Source organism: Geotrypetes seraphini, chromosome 8 (genome assembly GCF_902459505.1).
Source record: "Geotrypetes seraphini chromosome 8, aGeoSer1.1, whole genome shotgun sequence".
In the NCBI taxonomy this organism is placed as follows: Eukaryota; Metazoa; Chordata; class Amphibia; order Gymnophiona; family Dermophiidae; genus Geotrypetes; species Geotrypetes seraphini.
This window is the reverse complement of record NC_047091.1, coordinates 119,363,922-119,380,392: the sequence shown is the minus strand read 5'-3', so window position 1 is coordinate 119,380,392 and position 16,471 is coordinate 119,363,922. Positions and strand designations below refer to the sequence as shown.

Sequence of the window (16,471 nt, the reverse complement as noted above, 5' to 3'; positions counted from 1 at the left end):
GAGGCCTCCTCCTGACAGTAAGTCAACCCTAGACCCTGTTCATAGGAAAGACTGTCCCTTAACACTGTAAGAAACACTAGGACCCTCTTTTACTAAGCCGCGGTAGCTTGGGGCGCTAAATACTCCGACGCTCATAGGAATTCTATGAGCGTCGGAGCATTTAGCTTTCCTGGCTGCGGTAGAAACTTCTACCGCGACTTAATAACAGGGGGGTCTATTTGCTGGTGAGTCTATGGTGGAGGTAAAGAAGACACATGGGCTTGGTGGATGCTCAGCGCTACTTCTGATAGTTGCTTGGGAGTCACATGATTGTACTGTCATCCGACTTCTTTAGGAAAAGTGCTGAGCAGGGAAAACAGGGGCAGAACCAGACTATTTGAGTCTGGAGAAAATGACTCCGCCCATCCCACCTACCTGTGATGAGTGAAGGAATGAGGGATGTGAGTCAAGTAGCAAACCAAAGCCTCAGGAATCTCCTTTAGTTCTGCTTGGGAAGCTCAGCAGTCATGAGATGATGCAGCAGCTAACACTGTCCGGTCTTGGCCCCTTTTTACCTTGTGGTATTTAGGCTCCAGCTAAGAACTAGCATTACTGGGATACCCCTTTGGCACTTGCTCTATCTCATTGACACATATAGGATTTTTGTTGCTGTTCAAAGTCTGTTACCAATAAATTCAATATTTTATTACCATTTACCTCAACCAGTCCCATTTCCATCCAAACACAGAGCCAATGCAAGGGTATTAGTGCTCTAGGCAAATCTTCAACCTTGTTTCCCTTTCAATTAACTTCAACATTCCTAGGCAACCCCTTGAGATTTTGAATGCCATAATGGATCATTAAAAATATCCAAAAACTCAAGAAAAGGATGCCCAAAATAAATCACAAAAAATTGCACCCTCCAAAATACAGGACAGAAAAGTCACCTTTCTTTACAAAAAGGGAGAAAAGACCTCAGTGTCTAATAGGGGCTCTTTAAGCTTCCCATATAGACAGGCTAGTTTTAAACAGAATTTAATCCTAGCAGACACATCCTTGGTCAGAAAAACTCCCAATTAGTAAGTGAACCTCTATTCTAATTTTCTAATAGTATTTATATATTTTCTTCTGACCAAGGATGTGTCTGCTAGGATTAAATTCTGTTTAAAACTAGCCTGTCTATATGGGAAGCTTAAAAAGCCCCTATTAGACACTGAGGTCTTTTCTCCCTTTTTGTAAAGAAAGGTGACTTTTCTGTCCTGTATTTTGGAGGGTGCAATTTTTTGTGATTTATAATGGATCATTATACATTTAAATATTAGATCTTATTTAGCATATATGTACTGAAGGCAATTTCCAAAATCCATTTACCTGGGTAAATATGCTATTTGGAAATCCACCCCCCCCCCCTCCCTGTACAGGCTACTAGTGGCCCTTTTGAGTTTGTGTGCCTGTCAGGTCTATTGCTTTGCTTTGACTGCAGCTGCTCTTAACTGCCCCCTTGAAGCTGATGCCCTAGGAAACTTCCTAGTCTTGCCTAATAGTTAGGCCAACCCTGTCTATAAACTTTCTGTCACCCTGACCTTGGCAGATCTTTCATTTCCTATGCTTATATGTGGAAAATGTGAGCAAGCAAGTAGCTGATGTTAACATCTACATATGAGGGTTTGTACGAGTGGCTGCTGAAAAAGTTCTCAGCCCAACCAACAAAGCTGAGGCAGTCTACACCGAGGGCTATACACTTAGTCCAGCAATTTTCCACTTTCTTTGTTCTGTTGGAAAATACAGAACGAAGAGAGAGAAATTCCTTGCATTTAGCCACCATCGTCTTCTCCAGGTCAGGAACGATAAAGAATTGTTTCCCTTGATGTAGAAGCTGAGGATGTGATTTCACTGCGGACATGATTTGTGGTACATGTTGGAATTGCAATATCTTGGCCACAATTGGTCTCAGCGTCTTCTGATGAATTAAAAGCTGGATGGAACTCGATCAGCATGCTTGATTTTGAGCGGTTCAGTAAATTTAAGACCTAGCATTTTAGGTAGGAATTCTGATAAATATGTGATAACATCAGAGCCTTTCACTTACTTTGTTCATGTTATCTGTATGCTTCTCTAAAATTCAATCAAAAGGCTGAATGAAAAAAAAAAAGGCAAATACAGAACGAAAAAAGTAGAAAATCGCAGGACTAAATGTATAGCCCTTGATGGAGACTGCTCCAACTTTGTTGGTTGGGTTGAGAACTTTTCAACGGCCTCTCATATATACTGGAGTTATGAGGGTGAACAAAGGACAAGAGAGTTAGTGAATGAGAGACTGAGTGACAGCTGCACTCAGAGAGAGGAAGAAAGAGATGCAGAGACCTGTAATGAAGTATTGTAATCATAAGGGCCAAGCACAAGTTCTGTGATGGGCTGGGCACTGCATGCTATATTTGACTCATGCTCAGAAGAAACATTAGTTTGTCTCTACTTTTGCATCCCATTTCTGGACCTGGATCGCTAGTGAAAGGGGTGAGAAAGGAGGAAGTTCTTTTCCGATCTTACTTCTTAAGGCAGCGTTTCTCAACTCGGTCCTGGGGTACCCCCCATGTTGGTCGGGTTTCCAGGATATCCACAATGAATATGCATAAACTTGATTTGCAAACACTGCCTCCATTTTACGCACTTGTCTTTCATTCGTATTCATTGTAGATATCCTGAAAACCTGACCGGCAAGGGGGTATCCCAGGACCGAGTTGAGAAACGCTGCCTTAAGGCACAATCGAATGAGAATGGATCGAGTTCAGCAAGCATGACCAATGCACTGCAAGCATGAAGCAGGACTGTGCTCTGCAGCTTCAGAAAGGGATGCTTGTCAAATGCCTAAGCACCTAGACACTGTATATTACATAGCATTTCCAGATACTGTACAGAAATGAACTCACGTATGCCTCTTTTTCTTTCTCCTTCTCAGGAGTCATCATATTCATTTGCACTGAAATGCCTTATCAGCCTTTCAACAGTAGTGCTTCTTGGCCTCCTCATTATGTACCATGCCAGGGAGATCCAGGTGAGAAGGGATTAGCATGTGGCTAAACAGATGTTTCATTCCTGTATAGAGCACAGCTATAGGAGAAGATAGCCTCTAGCATTTTGGTTTCTTCTCTCTCTCCCTATCACATCCTACAGTGAATAAAGACCTTCCACAGGTGTTATGGTGTAGGAAGGATAGCTTGTGTCCTGACTGGAGATGCCCAGCATCGCCACACCATGTGCCCCCGATGCACCCTTCCCCGTGGTCCCTCCTCCCTCTTCAAATCTTCACCGGCCTCAAGCATCCTCTCTGTTCGTGCTGGCCTCGTCCTTCCCTCTGTCGTCACTTCCCAGTCCCCACAAACAGGAAGTGACGTCAGAGGGATGGATGAGACCAGCACGAGCAGCGGGTAAGAGATGCTGCTCATGGCCGGTGAAGATTTGAAAAGGTACTTGAGGGGGGGAAGAGAAGAGGTGCCAGTGCTCCCAACAAGGTGGCACCCAGGGTGGTCCGCTCCCCTCGCCCCTCTCCCTTTTACTATGCCAACGCCCAGGTGCTTTTATATGTTTCATCGCACTCTATTGCATGACACAGGGAATAAGGACCATTCATAGGCGCTTCTGTACTTTGTAGCTTACGGTGATGCATTTTAGAAACTAGACCAAAACTACCAACTTATTTCACATTGACTACTGAACCTTCACGCAAAGGCAAATAGCACCATATGGCCAAAGACCACAGATGCAACAAGGGGCATTTGATTATTATGGGAACCATGAGTTCCACATCTGAAAGTGAGCTAGTGGTAACAGTAATCCTAATCCATGGATCGGTGCAGATATGTTCTATGACTGGTGGTGTTTCTCAGTGATTGCTACAGTAGATTTGTTCATTGCAAACAAAATAACTGAATCTGGGTAAGAGAGAATGAGCATACTCCCTTGATAAGCTGCTGACTGCTGGTCTTAATGGCATTCCACTAATTTATAGTACTGTCGCCTCCCTATCTCCCACCCCTCTTTCCCAAAGCCATGCCAAAGTGACTCTCTCTCAATGCCAAGTTTGGAGAACAGAGAAATCTGGTTGCTATTGAATGGATTTTGCTGATGTTTCTAGCTTCAGTAAAGACAAGTTCTCTTTCTCACTTGTGATCTACCACTTTGGACAGACAAGAACTATAGATTTCCAGCACTCAATCCAACTCCAGCCACCCCATGCCCGTCACCCTGCTCCCATCATTGCTCTACATTAGAGAATGACATGGGGACAAAATTATCCTCGTTCCCGCGGGAACTCAATTTCCCTGTCCCGTCCCCACAAGTTTTGTTCCTGGCCCTGGCCCTGCCCCATTCCTGTAAGTTCTGCCTTAACTGCACAAGCCTTGAACACTTATGATTTTAAAGTATTTGAGGCTTGTGCAGAAGAGAGACAGAGTTTGCAGGAATGGGGCAGGGACAGGATGAGAAAATGAGTTCCCATGGGGACAGTAAAAAATTTGTCCCCATGTCATTCTCTACTTGGCAGAACAGTATAGAAAACTGAATAAATAAATAGTATGAAAACCTTCAGCCTCTGATAACCAGAGCTGGTATTGTGACATCATAATGCCTCATTCCACCAATAAGAGCCAACCTCATCAGTGATGTCACAATGGCTTGATTGTCCTTTACTTGGCTCACATTTACTTCATTTTGATTTCTAGAGTGGTGCAGTATAGAGAATGATATGGGGACAAATTTCTCTCCATCCCTGCATGAGCACAATTTCCCCGTCCCATCCCCGCATGTTTTGTCATTGTCCCTGCCCCATTCCTGTAAACTCTACCTTAACCACACAAGCCTTGGACACTTAAGTTTTTATAGTGTTTGAGGCTTGTGTAAATGAAGACGGAGCTTGCAGGAATGGGACAGGGACAGGAAAAGAACTTGCAAGGACTGGAAAACGAGTTCCCATGGGGACAGGGAAAAATTTGTCCTCGTGTCATTCTCAACTCTCCATATCTGTATAAGAATGAGACTGATCTCCCCATTCTCCTTGTAAGACTAAAATGTCTGTGCCTCTCATATGAGAGTTGTATTTGGGCTGTTCTGTGTTAGTTGCCCTAGACATATTGGAAGCTGAACCACTACTCCTTGTCCAGTGGCTTGTATTTTCCCTACTGGGGCCCTCTAAACTTTATATATATTATGATGGTGGCTAAAGACAATAAACACCCACACAAGAACACCGTCTCATGTATCCACCATCCTTTGTTTGGTGGTGAAATATTTTCTAATGTTCTTGAGTCTAACCTCTTGGAGACTTGAACTTGTGTGGAATAGAACAGCCTGTATCCCTTCTGCCTCTTCCCTAGTCACTAACCTGAGTTTTATTAGATATAAGATCATATCCTTACTTTCAACAGCATTTACAGTAGCATAGTAAATGATGGCAGATAAAGACTCACATGGCCCATCGGATCTGCCCAATAAGGTGGTTAGAGCTGTGCCCACTACTCTGTGTGGACCCCAGTCACCCATGCTTAAATGCTGGCTGTCAAGTCGCTACCATGCCAACCATATAGGCAGCCAAACTTGACGTGCTCTTGGTTATACCCACGTATCGTCCCCAAGTATTACTGATCATATTCAACTTACAGTTGAGTTGTCTTCACCCCCTCCCCCCTTTGAGCTGCACAGCGTCCTCACTCGCAGCATGTGTGATGTTAGCACATGCTCTATTGATCTACACACCCCATTAATGGGTAAACAAACACTTTGGTACTGCCACAGTCGCAACTCACAAGCGAAAGAAAAAGCCTCAGTTACACTGGTGAGGGAAAATCCACTCTACCAACCACATATCATAGGCATTTAAAAAAAAACCTTCGCAGTGAGAATTTTATGTATATTTTATATAGAAAACCGTGAAAATTTGGGAACAATCTCTCATGCATAAACTTAGTCCATATATAATCTTACTATGTGCCAAGAGCCTATGATCATTTCGTAGCAAAAACGCCACTTCTTCATATGCATATGAAGAACGCAGAGGAACAGTACATCTGACAGTTCAACTGCTATGCTACAGTGGTCTTGCCCTGAAGAAGTGGCGTTTTTGCTAAGAAACGACCGTAGGCTCTTCACACACAGTAGGATTATATATGGACTAAGTTTATGCATGAGAGATTGTTCCCAAATTTTCACGGTTTTCTATATTTAATATACATAAAATTCTCACAGCAAAGGTTTTTATATGCCTATGATGTGAGTTTGGTAGACTGGGTTTTCCCTCACCAGTGTAACAGGTTTTTTTCTTTCACTTGTGAGTTGCGACTGTGCCAAAGTGTTTATTTAACCATTAATGGGGTGTGTAGATCAGTAGAGTGTGTGTTAACTACCCCCATTCCTCCAATTTTTCTGTTTGGTTTGATGTTAGCATACAACCAACATAAGAACATAACCGAGCAGAGTTTAATTTCTGGAGGGAATAGCCTAGAATGTGGTTCTACTACCACTTCTTTTAGACTCCACATAGGTAGAAGCGTTCTGTTCCAGCCCCTCCCTTTCAAGTAGTCTGCATGGAAGAGGAGGGGAAGGAGTGAACCCAAAGCAGAGCAGAGAACGCCCACTCTGGTCCCTAATCCAGCCCTCTTCTTTTGCTCCTGCCCCTGGTCTGCCTGCCCACCCCTATTCACCTGGTTTTACAATTCCATTTCCTTTTAGTCTACAAATTAAGCCCCACAAAGGAGTGCCGCTAAAGAGGTACATGATATGAAGTGTGAAGAAAGAAGTTGTGCATTATGAAAAGGGATAAGAGAGATGTTACTGGATGGGAAGGTGTGAGTAGAAAAGTAGTGCATGCTGGGAAGGAAAAAAAACCAAAAAGACCTGATTTGCTAGTCAACTTTTATCTCCACCCTCAGCTCTTTATGGTGGACAATGGGGCGGACGATTGGAGGATAGCCATGACCTACCAACGGATATTTTTCATCACTTTGGAGCTGATAGTGTGCGCCATTCACCCAATCCCTGGGCACTACTTGTTCACATGGACCGCCCGCCTGGCCTTCATTTACACCACATCTGTAGCGGATGCAGATGTGGACATTATCCTCTCCATCCCCATGTTCTTGAGACTGTACCTGATAGGCCGGGTCATGCTATTACACAGCAAGCTGTTCACCGATGCCTCTTCACGCAGCATTGGGGCACTGAACAAGATTAACTTTAACACACGCTTTGTCATGAAAACTTTGATGACCATCTGTCCTGGCACTGTACTGCTGGTCTTCAGCATTTCCTCATGGATCATCGCAGCCTGGACCGTACGGGTCTGCGAGAGGTAAGCGCCAGCTGACCATCCTTTTTCAGAGCTCAGTGGCAGGATTCTAGCGTTTGATTAAAATGGCTCTCAAGTGAGTAAGGGCTGGCAGCTTGTCACTGTTAAGCCTCAAAGATCACCAAATATGGCTTGGAAGGCAATAAATCCACCAATAAATAGAATATATAAGTATGACTAACTTTCAAAGCTACAATTGATCTGGGTCACGTTCTGCACAAGTCTCCCACAGAACCATAGATGTGTCCCATACTTGAGAGATGGCCCCACATTAGAGAATGACACGGGGACAAATTTTTCCCCGTCCCCACGGGAACTCATTTTCCCGTCCCCCCCGAGTTCTTCTCCTGTCCCTGCCCCATTCCTGCAAGCTTCATCCTCATCTGCATAAGCTCAAACACTTTAAAATCATAAGTGTTCGAGGCTTGTGCGGTTAAGGCAGAACTTACAGGAATGGAGCAGGTGGCAAAACTCATGGGGACGGGATGGGGAAATTGAGTTCCTGTGGGGACATAGATAATTTTATCCCCATGTCATTCTCTACCCCACATCCTGCATGTCTCCCTCAGAGTTATGAATGTGTCCCATTTTTGGAAAACAGTCCCACGTTCTGTACTCATCTCTTCCAGGATCACAAATGTGTCCTAGGTTTGGGTGATGGCCTCACATTTCACACATATATTCCCCAGGGTCACGTACTTGTCTCCTGTTTGGAATGTGGCCCCCTTTTCTGCACACATCTCCTCCAGAGTTAGAAATGTGTCCAGTTTTGGGGAAGTGACCTCATATTCCATAATCATCTCCTCCTGAGTTAGGAAAGTGTCCTATTCTGGAGAGGTGGCCTTACATTCTGTACATGTCTCCCTGAGAAGCATGAATGCATCCCAAATTCTGCAGATCTCTCCCAGTCATGAACATGCTCCATTATTTAGGAGGTGACCCCACATTCTCTACACATCTGGTCTCATTCTTTCTTTCCTGATCTTTGTTTCCTCCTTAAGCTGTATTTCAGTTTCTCTTCTCCTCCTTTTCCTCTCTCTCCGTAAAGCTTTCTGCCTGGTACCAAAAACAGTATGAGATAATGTCACATTGTAGTCCTGGTGAATGCGGAAAGGGTCAACGAATCAGATGTAGGTGATAAGCCTTTTTATTGGACTACCTTGCACTATGAGTGACAAGTCTTTGAGAGTTTTGTTCAAAGTTATTCAAATAACTGTCTGGTGTATACATCGCACTCCTCTCATAAAGCTGGTTTTATGAATTAATCTGCTGTTTCCCCCTCTCCTCCCTATGTGCCATGCTGCTCCTAGGGACAAAATGTGAGTCCTGTTTATCCACAGAAGTGACTTGAGCCTGCACCAAACTACATATACCAAGCCAGAATTTAGGACTCGCTTTGGCTGCTGTCATGGATGGGTGTAGGGTTGCCACCTCAGAAAGATCAACCTAAAGAGGATAATTCAGTGCTGTTTCTCCTTTCCCCCTGAAAGTAGATATAATCATACTTTTCTTAAGGAATTCAAAACTACAAACAAGAAGTAAAACAAAGCTAGGACTTCAGATTGACATGAGTGAGGTAGCAACCTTGGGTGGGGGTAGGCTGGATGTTTAGGGAGGATTTGACTCTTGTGGGCATGGAGAGAGACCACTTCCATGGAGGTGTTCTGGGCAGGCAAGAGAAATGCTGAGCCATGTTTTCATTTCTCGCTACTATTTTAGTGCTGGAATGAGAGGCATCAGAGAATGACACGGGGACAAATTTGTCCCTTTCCCTGCAGGAACTCAAATTCCCTGTCCCATCCCCATGAGTTTTGTTGCTGTCCCTGTCCCATTATGTTCTTATTCCTGCAAGCTCTGCTTTAACCACCCAAGCCTCGAACACTTATGATTTTAAAGTGTTTTAGGCTTGTGCAGATGAAGACGGAGCTTAGGCATTGGTGGAATGAGGCACTATGACATCTCAATCTGAGCTCTAGAATGTTGCTACTTATGATTTTAAAGTGTTCGAGGCTTGTACAGATGAGGACAGAGCTTGCAGGAATAGGGCAGGGAGAGAAAAAGAACTCGCAGAGACGGGAAAATGAGTTCCCAAGGGGACAAGGGAAAATTTGTCCCCATGTCATTCTCTAATCAGTGACTTATTTATTTAATTTTTTATCTATAATTACATCAAAAAGATTTACTATCAGAACAGAAGGAGTTTGGACAAATGGTTGTGATGATGGTCCATCCAAACAGCCTTACTGATTCAGTTTAATATGAACACTTTTTGGTTGTGGTCTGAGCACCTGTCACATATTAGATTATAATTGCAGTTAACTGATTTAGTGTGGATTGATTCTCTAATCAGAACCAAGACTTGGAAAAGATTTCTGTCTAACTTACTCCATGTTACAATAGGGCCAGAAGAGTTAGGACTTGTGTTTTCAACTCACAGCATTTATTTTTTCTCATGTTTTCAGGATACTCACAATGAGATAGATCTGCATAGAATGGAGGTAGTGCATGCAAATGTATCTCATGCATATTCATTGTGGATATTCCGAAACCCTCCTGGCTGGCTAGGTGTGTTCCAAGGATTGGGTTGAGAACTCCTGGCCTAGAGACTGCTGATGGTTTCATGTACACTCTGTTTTGCTCCTTGTCACTATATTTGAAAATAAAATTATTCTCTGGCTTCTCTGAAACATGTAATATTTGAAAAAGAGCCGTATATGATATCACACATACATGTATATTGGTACAAGGGGCTGCTGAAAAGTTCTCAGCCCAACCAACAAAGCTGGGGCAGTCTCCATCAAGGGCTATGCAATTAGTCCAGTGATTTTCCCACTTTTTTCGTTCTCTATTTTTCCGATGGAACAAAAAAAGTGGAAAATCATTGGACTAAGTGTATAGCCCTCAATGCAGACTGCCCCAACTTTGTTGGTTGAGCTGGGAATTTTTCAGCAGACTCGCATATGGGCATCAGAACAGGGGTGGCCATAGTGGCCTTGGCCCCTCCAAAAAATTAGCGGTCGTAGATCAGAAGAGTTGGCTCTCCCGCCTCCCCCACCCTCCTTCTCCCAGGTCGCTCTCATTTTAAATCTTTGGGTAGTGGCAACGAGTTAGCCTACTGCCATCAGTGTGCCCCCAGAAGTCTTCATTCTGCAGGGTCCAGTTGCTGCAGAATGAAGTCTTCCAGGGCAGGACAACGGCAGCAGGTTCACTCGTTGTCGCTAACGCCTTCCCGAAGATTTAAAATGACAGCAGTCGGTGAGGAGGTATGTAGAAGAGCCAGGAGCTAGAGAGAGAGTTCTAGGGCAGAGCTTTTGGGACCCCCCCAAACAAAATGCATTCTGCTGCCTATGGCTTGGAGCAAGGGTCTTCACTTCACCTGAGTCAGGCTAAACAGGCTGATCCAATCCTGGTTTTGCCCTATGTTATCCCTGAAGTTCTGCTTTTCCACTGAGAAATCGAACTACTGTACATTCCAGTACATACAGTGGGGCAAAATGATGACTGATTTGTTTTTTCACTCTCCAGAGTATACAAAGAAGAGTACAGTAAAATAACACGTCTTATATGCAATATCATTTTAAATAGAGCTGTACTGAGTTTTTTTTTGTTTTCTCTGGATTTTCTTCTTTGTGGATATTTTGGGGTCAATTCCTTTTGCTTTTAGCATATTGTAGTATTCAGCCAAAAACAAATAATAAAAAATATTATTCGGCTGAATATGAATATCAAATCTGAATAATAGGCATTGAGCTTTAATATAACAAATAAGAAAAGCGACATGAAATCAGAGATCAAATGTTTATTTCAGTAGGATTAACACAGTAGGGCTCCGTATTATTCATATTCATATTTAAATCACTTTTTGGCCTAACACGAATAATATATTCAGGGTACTATATTCGGGCCCAAATCAAACATACTTATTTGGTTCATTCCTAATATTAAATAACACAAATGTGGTACTGAACAAAATTAGAATCATAAAAGAGGAGCTAGAATAACAAAACTGCTCATAGCTCCATGTGATGCAAGGCCGATCGTCCACTGAGAGCTCCATTATATAATTGTGTCTGGCATTGCAAGGCAGGAGATTTGAATGACCTTGAGTCTAATATTCAGAAGATTTATGGCCCTAACTCTGAGAGTTATGCTCATTAATTGGCCTCTTTCTAATTTCTGAGGAAATTAGAAAGTCATGGGATAGGAAGTAATGTCCTATTATGGATTAAGAATTGGTTAAAAGATAGAAAACAGAGAGGCCCAGATGCACTAAAGCTAGTGATTGTCGCTAAACCTGTTTTGACAGCTTTAGCGATGATTGCATTTGCCGACCTGAGGCACAAAATGGCTCATTGTGTGTTTTTTCCCTCGATCACCCATTTTCCGATCCAGCCATGCAAATTAGCTAAAATTCCATGCAAAGTAGCCAAGTGATTGATGCACTAACATTGCTTGGCTAGGCACAGAAAAAAACAAGGATTTTAGCAATCCGATTTTCACTAGAGCGGTGGGGGGGAATGTGGATTTCTAGTGCCACGTTCTTCGGGGGTCGTCATCGGCAGAGGGAGGGGCAGATATTCGCACAGCATCTGTGCCCATTTAAAAAAAAAAGGTTTCCTGCCCCAAACAGCTAAATGTCAAGAGGCTGCTTTCAGGGCTTTCCCTGCCGGGTCTGAGCATGTGTGAGAGTCACTCACACAGCAATCAATTAGATGGAAGATATAGGGATTCCGACAAACCTCTGCGTGAATCATTTGCATTCAAACATTTTAGTGCATCAATAGCTCTTTTTGAATCGGCCAAAAATCGGATTTACTGATCCTTTTTAGTGCATCTAGCCCAGAGTAGGGTTAACTTGTCAATATTCTCAATGGAGAAGGGTAAATATTGGGGTTCACTACTGATACCCCTCTTGTATCACTTCAAATTTATAAATTAGCATAGAACTGTGAAGAATCTTCTTCCCTCTATTGATTGTCTCAAATTTATTGAAATTTCTGATTAATGGGCAATACTCATTGGTGTCCGGGTCCTTTTTCAAGCCCTTATTGGTTATTCAGACTTTTGGGAAGTCTATTACGGAGTTTTGGGAACTCCCGCTGCGTATGTGAGTTTCTGCACGTTCTTTTGGGAAGAACAATATTATTAATAGAAATGCCTGCCCATTCTGTCATCTGTGGGGTTAACATTTTGTGCATGCGCTTTTTCTTTCTATAGCTTAGAATATAAGATTTATAGAGTATAAGATTTGTATTGTATTGTATTGTATATTACTGTATCTCACTTATAAGGTAAGGTAAGCGAGACTTGTGCATTGCCATATTGTTTTGTAATGAGTCAGAAAGGCAGTAAGGTTCCCCCTCCCTAAGAAAGATGAGACTTGTAAGGCTTACGTTGCCTGTGTGTGTTTGACACTGGATATTATCTTATTGACCCTTGGGTAGATAATATGGTTGGTTGGACTGAAGGATTTCGTAGTTCGAGTCCGTTTCCCCGAGATGAGGCAAATGATAAGTTCCACATGGATATGGTAAAGGGACTATGTTTAGGGGATCATGAAGCATGGCCAAAGTACTCAGGGGACCCACAATGGGATAAAGAATACATGCGAATGGGAGGTATTAATTGGCTTACATACACTACTTGCTGGTCGGCTACTGCCAAAGACAAAAAGGTAAAGCAGACCATTCTTTCCTCAGCCCAATTACATGCCGCAGAAAAATCTATCTGCGCTGCCAGTCCTTCTCCGTATAATTTACAAGTTCCATCACCCAGTGCTCCTCTTAAACTCTATCCCTCCTTATCTAAGGATGATATCGACTCCTTGTCGGTGGCACTTTTGTTCTACCTCCTCCTCCTCCTCCTCCACCTCCCGTCCTGTCCGGTGCGGCCGCATCAGGACAGGTTAATGACACTTTGCCCCAAGCCATACCATCGTCCACTATCTATGGGGGAAAGAGTCTCAGATCCCCGTGTACTACAAGTATGAAATTGAACAGACACACTGGAAAGGGTAACTACCTCATTGGCTCAAAAAAAAACCATCCCGTCCTACATGTGTATAATTCAATAGCTGTGCGCAAAAGGTACTCATTTACTCCTTCTATATGCTGTGCAAAGGTCGGGACTCTGGTGTTATATGTTCTTCCTATGTGCTGTCTCTGCCCAGTCCCTCCTTGCCAATGTTAGCTAGGTGGCATTTCACTGTATAGCTGGGCCAGGGCAACGGCCCACCTCTTTGGGTGGTAATTTTCCACGCTCAAAAATGTTTTTGAGCGTAGAAAATTACTGCCATAATAGTTGGTCCATAGGGAGAACACCAGAGTCCCGACCTTTGCACAGCATATAGAAGGAGTAAATGAGTACCTTTTTGCGCACAGCTATGAATCATACACATGTAGGACGGGACGGGGTTTGTTTGAGCCATTGAGGTAGTTACCCTTTCCAGTGTGTCTGCTCAGTTTCATCTGCTCAGTTTATATCAGTAGTGAATATAATTTCTTTTCTCTTATTCCTGTGTATATTATTGAATAAATATTGGGGTTCCCCATGGTCTGTGCTGGGACTGCTGCTTTTTAACATATTTATCAATGATCTAGAGATGGGAATAACTAGTGAGATAATAAAATTTTCTGATGACACAAAGTTGTTAAATTGCAAGAGGATTGTAAAAAATTGCAAGAGGACCTTGCGAGACTGAGAGACTGGGCGTCAAAATGGCAGATGTTTAATGTGAGCAAATGCAACGTGATGCACGTGGGAAAGAGGAACACAAACTATAGCTATGTAATATTGGGTTCTATGTTAGGAGTCACTGCCCTGGAAAAGGATCTAGGTGTCATGGTTGAAAATATATTGAAACCCTCAGCTCGGTGTGTGGCGGCGGCTAATAAAGCAAATAGAATGTTAGGAATTATCAGGACAGGAATGGAAAACAAAGATGAGAATGGTATAATGCCCTTGTATCACTCTATGGTGCAGCTGCATCTCGAATACTGTGTGCAGTTCTGGTCACCTCATCTAAAAAATATATATATATTGCAGAATTTGAAAAGGTACAGAGAAGGGCAGCAAAAATGATAAAAGGGATGGGATGACTTTGCTATGAGGAAAAGCTAAAGCGACTAGGGCTCTTTAGCCTGGAGAGGAGGTGGCTTAGGGGGAGATATGATGGAGGTCTATAAAATACTGAGTGGAGTGGAAAGGGTAGATGTGAATCACTTGTTTACACTTTCCAAAAATACTAGGACTAGGGGGGCATGCAATGAAGCTACTTTTAAAAGAAACCGGAGAAAATATTTCTTCACTCAATGTAGTTTAAGTTAAGTTTAAGTTTAAGTTTATTAGCTTTTATATACCGCCTATCAAGGTTATCTAAGCGGTTCTACAATCAGGTACTCAAGCATTTTCCCTATCTGTCCCGGCGGGCTCACAATCTATCTAACGTACCTGGGGCTATGGAGGATTAAGTGACTTGCCCAGGGTCACAAGGAGCAGCGGCGGGGTTTGAACCCACAACCCCAGGGTGCTGAGGCCGTAGCTCCATCCACTGTGCCACACACTCTTGAATTCATTGCCAGAGAATGTGGTGAAAGCAGTTGGCTTAGCAGGGTTTTAAAAAAGGTTTGGATAATTTCCTAAAAGAAAAGTCCATAATCCGTTATTAAGATGGACTTAAGAAAATCCACTGCTTATTCCTAGGATAGCAGCATAAAATCTGTTTTACTCCTTGGGATCTTGCCAGGTACTTGTGATCTGCTGGGACACTGTTGGAAACAGGATACTGGGCATGATGGACCTGTGATCAGTCTCAGTAATGGCAACTCTTATGTAAATTTACCCGGCCTGAATGCATATAGTTTTACTCAAGAGGCCCAATATTTAAAGTGATTTTAAACAGCCAGGAGCTTCTCATGGCCTTGAAATCACCAGTCAAGGGCTAACTGGGAATATTCAATGGCACTTAATCAGATATTGCAGCAGAAAATGTACGGTTAGCGTTCCAGAGTGGAGCCAATACTTGACCAGTTAAGTGTCTGTATTCAGCACTTAACCAGCCACGGTAACCACATAAATAGGACAGCATAAAAGTCCGTCCTTATCTATATGCAGTTTGCTGGAGCCAATTAAGTGCTGAATATCTCACTTTTTTTTTTTTGAACTGCCATCTCCGGATCAGACCTTCGGTCCATCAAGTCCGGTGATCCGCACATGCGGAGGCCCAGCCAGGTGTACACCTGGTGTAATTTTAGTCACCCATATCCCTCTATGCCTCTCGTAAGGAGATGTGCATCTAGTTTGCTTTTAAATCCTAGAACGGTGGATTCCGCAACAACCTCCTCTGGGAGAGCATTCCAGGTGTCCACCACTCGTTGCATGAAGCAGAACTTCCTTATATTTGTCCTGGACTTGTCCCCCCTTAGCTTCAGTCCATGTCCTCTTGTCCGTGTCACATTGAACATTGTAAATAATTTTTTTTCCTGCTCTATTTTGTCGATTCCTTTCAGTATTTTGAAAGTCTCGATCATATTCCCTCGCAGTCTCCTTTTTTCAAGGGAGAACTTAACCAGCTAAGTTTTTGCTGGTCCCATAAATCCAGAAATTCAATGCCAGCGCCTGCACATGGCCTGACACTGAATTTCCAGGGTTAATGTCAGGGGCAGTCAGTAAAATGCTGATTGGCGCTTCCTAGATCCCAAGCCTAAAATTTCACTAAACTCTTAAATGTAGTGAGTGGTTACAGGGGTGGATTTAGGGCAGGGAATAGAAAGAGTGTCATAGTGGTTAGAGCCACAGCCTCAGGACCCTGAGGTTGTGGGTTCGAACCCCACGCTGCTACTTGTGACCCTGGGTAAGTCCTCCATTGTCCCAGGTACATTAGATAAATTGTGAGCCCACTGGGACAGACAGGGAAAATGCTTGAGTACCTGATTGTAAACCACTTAGATATCCTTGATAGGTGGTATATAAACACCTAAGAACATAAGAAATTGCCTCCACTGGGTCAGACCAGAGGTCCATCGCGTCCAGCAGACCACACCCGTGGCGGCCCACCAGGCCCATGACCTGTACGGTGATCCTTTCCTAAGCCCTTTAATCCCTCCTATCTTCTGTCTATACTCTTTCTATAACATATCTCTACCCCTATCTGTATCC

General features: G+C 43.2%; 1 protein-coding gene across 1 annotated transcript in view; it reads left to right on the top strand.

The window, feature by feature from the left end:
- Positions 1-16,471, top strand: part of KCNN1 (potassium calcium-activated channel subfamily N member 1) — a 65,964-nt gene that overhangs the window by 16,297 nt on the left and 33,196 nt on the right. Inside the window, exons 4-5 of the mRNA XM_033953618.1 lie at positions 2,936-3,031; positions 6,900-7,318. Of these exons, the coding sequence (XP_033809509.1) occupies positions 2,936-3,031; positions 6,900-7,318 (515 nt within the window). The remainder of the gene's footprint in view (positions 1-2,935; positions 3,032-6,899; positions 7,319-16,471) is intronic.